The sequence below is a fragment of the Sinocyclocheilus anshuiensis genome, unplaced genomic scaffold, assembly GCF_001515605.1.
Source record: "Sinocyclocheilus anshuiensis isolate Anshui unplaced genomic scaffold, SAMN03320099.WGS_v1.1 scaffold117, whole genome shotgun sequence".
Classification (NCBI taxonomy): Eukaryota; Metazoa; Chordata; class Actinopteri; order Cypriniformes; family Cyprinidae; genus Sinocyclocheilus; species Sinocyclocheilus anshuiensis.
In genome coordinates, this window is record NW_015536624.1 from 2,515,513 (window position 1) to 2,520,456 (window position 4,944).

At 33.4% G+C, this 4,944-nt stretch overlaps 1 protein-coding gene across 1 annotated transcript in view; it reads left to right on the forward strand.

Moving 5' to 3' along the window:
• Nucleotides 1-2,711: 2,711 nt before the first annotated feature.
• The window catches only part of LOC107704440 (calcineurin B homologous protein 3-like), a 7,772-nt gene continuing 5,539 nt past the window's right edge, over nucleotides 2,712-4,944 (forward strand). The window contains exon 1 of the mRNA XM_016507367.1: nucleotides 2,712-2,861. Within this exon, the coding sequence (XP_016362853.1) occupies nucleotides 2,801-2,861 (61 nt within the window). The 5' untranslated portion in view covers nucleotides 2,712-2,800. The remainder of the gene's footprint in view (nucleotides 2,862-4,944) is intronic.

Genomic DNA, 4,944 nt, shown 5'->3' on the forward strand with positions numbered 1-4,944 from the left:
ATGGATCCTCTGTAGTGAATGGGTGCCGTCAGAATGAGAGTCCAAACAGCTGATAAAAACATCACAATTACCCACAAGTAATCCGCACATCTCCAGTCCATCAATTAATGTCTTGTGAAATGAAAAGCTGCATATTTGTAAGAAACAAATGCATCAAGGTGTTTTAACTTCAAACCATCACTTCTAGGCAAATTAAGAGTCCATAACCCAAAATAATGCATTGTCCAGTGAAAAAATTCATTCCCTATTGTCTCTAAAATCAAAATCCACTGACAGAACGGTTTTAAACTGTTCTCCCTGGAAACGGAGCTTGATCTGTACATATTTCTTTCCAGATTTCATTGGAGATGGCAATTTTATAGATAAAAAACATCTTAATGATGCATTTGTTTCTTACAAACATGCAGATTTTCACTTCACATGGCATTAATTGATAGACTGGAGATATGTGGATTATTGCAATGTTTTTCTCAGCTGTTTGGACTCTCATTCTGACGGCACCCATTCACTGCAGAGGATCCAAGTGATGTAATGCTAAATTTCTCCAAATCTGTTCTGATGAAGAAACAAACTCATCTACATCTCGGATGGCCTGATGATGAGTACATTTTAATTTTTGCGTGAACAATTCCTTTAAGACAACATCCTGGTCCTAGATTAGTTTTAAGCGCAACTTTGAGCCAGAGCTGCAAATGTAGTCTAAGCTGAAAGAAACTACACGTGTTGTATTTGAGTGGTTGAGTATAAATGATGTGGTTGAGTTACAGTATTTGTGCAGATACAAAATATACTTTAGATAGTATGTATAGACTATGTGAACTTACACTACACAGGGTCTGAATATCTGTATATGTGTTGATGATCAGGCCCGTTCCTTATGCCATCAGTCATAACACATCACACTGAACTAATGCACTAATGTCACATATGTTAATATGTTAACTAACATGCACTTGACATGAAGTAAAATGTCTAAAGCTGTCACCTTAAAATATTTTGTAAATTTTATTTCAAAGTTATAAAAAAAAAAAAGAAAAAACCTAGAGAACAGGGGCTCAAGGAATTCTTGGCTCATAGTGGTTGTAAATACAAAGGTATTGAGAATATAAGAGAATGCATCACAATAAAAGAATAAGCACTACTTTGTTGGTCTGGTTATTTCTTTATAATTTTATTTTTATAACTTATCTACTTGTTTTGTAAGTGTAGAGATTTTATATAGCTAAATATTTAAATGTGTTCATCTAACCATGATTCCCTTCCAGATTGCCCAGGAATATGTAAATAAAATATTAATTTTCGTATATCAGCAAACATTTGAGCACGACTGCCCCAAACTTTATGACGCATTACTCTTAAGCAAACTGAATATTTCGAGGTCAAAATACAACTATAGGCAAATTTGGGTTACACTTTACTTGAAGGGGTGTGCATAAGACTGACATGACACGTCATGAATATGAAGGTTTTTTATGCATGTTTATGACAACTGTCATTAAGTGTCATTCGCTCAGTTATGTAATTTTTAATGCAAAGATGACATTGTTTGAGATGTCTTTGTTATGGGCTATGGTTAGGGGTAAGGGTAGGGGTAGGGTTAGGTTAGGGTTAGGTCAAATAATGTCATATTTGCATTAAAAATGACATAACTGCGCGAATGACACTTAATGACAGTTGTCATAAACATGCATAAAACCTCCTTCATATTCATGACGTGTCATGATTATGAAGGTGTCATGTCAGTCTTATGCACACCCCTTCAAGTAAAGTGTTACCCAAATGTGTGACATTGACCATGTGAAATCCTCTTATACAAATGGTCAGGTTTCCTTGCTTCCACTGAAGCACAAGTTGCTCTTTGCAGTATTCGTCAGTCATTCTGTAGAACATGATTGTCATGTTTTGCTCATGTCAGCTCGAGATACAAATCAAATATTAAAACGTGCTGGAATTTCATTTGTCAATGAAACATTTTACTTTAATTGCTATGCTGATTTAATTTTGCTGCATATTATGATGATTAAAAAAGAAGGCAAAATTGAAGCATTGTCACTAGTCGCCTCTGATGAATGTTCCCCTGTTCTGTTTTAACATGCATTGTTAAAGTGAAAGTTTGAGAATGAATGGCAAACAAGTCAGGGTGGGGTCCCTCTTGTATCCAAAGCAGAGTGTGTTTGCATTAACTTTAATACTCATCCAAAGTCAAACAACCTTAAATATTTATAATGCAAATATAAGCATCTACCACACTATACCTTAATCCTTTCTCTGGCTGCAGAAGACTGGGTGAATATCACGAAAACATTATTTGACCTGTGATGTTTTCATGAATACGAAGAACAAAATAATATCTTGAAGATATTTTAATCATACAAATTATTTTAAAATATTTTAACAATCATATAAAATAAAATAATTTTTATTTATTTCATATATTTATTTTATTTAAAATATGATTTTAATTCATTAATATACATTTTATAAATGTATATTAAAATAAGTATTATTCCATTTATTTACGACATTTATCTTGTTGACAACGAGCCCAAATATCTGCTATGACAAGAAAGCGAAGATGTCTTCTTTTATACCTAACCCAAATGTCCATTTCTGGGTCTCGAAAGAATTTTCAGATCCCGCACTCAGAGGAAAAAAAACGGACGAGACTCAGGTGTGTCACTGACGCGAATTTGCATATTTCATAAGCGGGCGGAGCTTTGCTATCAAAGTCTGAGGGACACGTTGTGAAAGTTCTGACCATTCTTCACACGACTGTTTCTGATCTCTTCCGGACTTTAACATGGGAGCTTCACAGTCTGGACGAGTGCATATGTTCCATGATCTGGCTGATAAAACTGGCTGTGAGTATCCATAAAACCTTTCAATGTGTAGACAGAGACATTTTTTCAGGTGCTTAGAATATGTTTGTAAGTGACTTTACAGACAAAGTAGCATGGTACTGTGATAATATCAGAAGGTGGTACCGTGGTAGTACTTCAAAGAATGCCATAGTACCAAAAAACATGGGCCATATAATACCAAGGTGCGTTTTTGGACAATTTCAAGTTGTCCAAAAGTTGCTCTAATATATAGGCTAGCATACAGTTTACAGAAATTAATGTGTTTTGTGTGAATTTATGTGGTAAAGACTGTTTTAAAAACTCATAGAACATGATTCATTACACAACAGATTATTAGTTGTTTGAACTAGATCATTAATTGTGATTCAAGTAAAACTTACATTTGTATATACATTGATTTAATACGTAACTAAATGTCCATTAACTACTCTAGTGACCTGTTAAGCATTATATGTTTATGACATAAAAGCTATTATTAAGTGCCAACTGTAATGAACAAATATATATATATTAAAAAGCATAATGTGTCTAAATTTTACAGTTCTTATATACAGCGTGCTGTACATAGGCTCTAAAGTGGTTAACCGTCGTTAACACTCACAACAGCCTAAATCTAATGAACCCAAAGTGTCACTCAGTTGGAATGTACACTGTAAAAAATGACCGTGAATTTAACGGTAAAAGACTGTAAAAATGCTACAGTAAAAACCTATTAAATGGTTAACGGTAAATTCCCCTACTATATACAGTGAAAAACTGTATTGGACATTACATTTACGGTAGTATACCATTTTTGGAAGTGAAAAAGATCGTATAATTTACAGTGAATAACCGTAAATTGACATTCCCAGAATTGCCTGCGTTACATTTCAAATGGGATGTTTTTGTTGTTGAAATAACTATGTTTCTTCTTAGTTTTTTCTTATCAGTTTTGTATATTAGGGTTGTGTGTTACACCTAATGTTGTTAAATGAATGTTTATTGCATTATTTCAGTTTCATGTGTGTTACCATGATGGTGTTTAGTGTTTGTGTGAATGACACTGTGCACCTTCTATATATGTTATTATTTAAAAGCTGCTTGTGATGGGCTTTGGTTCATCATGTGACTTTCTCATCACCACCTGCGTTTGGTGGTTATCAGTGTATTACAAAGGTACAAAACAGATTTCAGTACTTCAATAGGTTGGTATATTAACATTATATCAGTTAATGAAATGACGGTATTTAACTGTAAATTTAAGGTAAAACCGTAAAACCTAAAACGTTGCTACCATATTTTTTACCGTAAATTTTACGTAATTTTGTTTTACAGTGTAGAAGTAGGAGGACTTTTGGAGAAGCACAAATAATCCCATTCATTTCTATCATTGGGTAGAAGCATTTTCACAAGAGTTATTTACTGTACAGCTGTGAATGTGTGAATACCAAGCACATTACACAGAGCAAATCTTCTCAAAACTAACTGTACTACCTCACAAAATAGAATAGAACTGTAACATTTTACAATAAGCTCCCATTCATTAACATGAATGCATTTTTGTTAATTTAAAAAGACAAGTCTTCATTGTTTGTTCATGTTAGTTCACAATACATTGACCAATAGTTAAATGTTGAAATTAACATACACAAAAAAAAATGATGTAAAAGTATTGTTAATTGTTAGTTGATGTTCACTAACTAATGTTAACAAATGAAACCTTATTGTGAAGTGTTACCATATAACTCTATTGTGTTCAAACGGCTGTAGGATAGTATAAAAGTACAATATAGACAGACATGTAGCTTTCACTGCTATGTAAAACATGAGTTTTTCTGGTTTTACTTGTTTTTCTGTCTTTTTCATTTCGTGTGTGTGTGTGTGTGTGTGTGTGTGTGTGTGTGCGCTTTTTTGATTTATGAGGACACAAATTTGAATAATGACATGGGTATGACATAGGTATTACAACGAGAAGGTGATTTCTGAGGACATTTTGAGTGTCCCCATATTTCAAAAGGCTTATAAATCATTCAGAATTAGTTTTTTTGAAAATCTAAAAATGCACAAAGTTTCCTGTGAGGGGTAGGTTTAGGTGTAGGGTAGG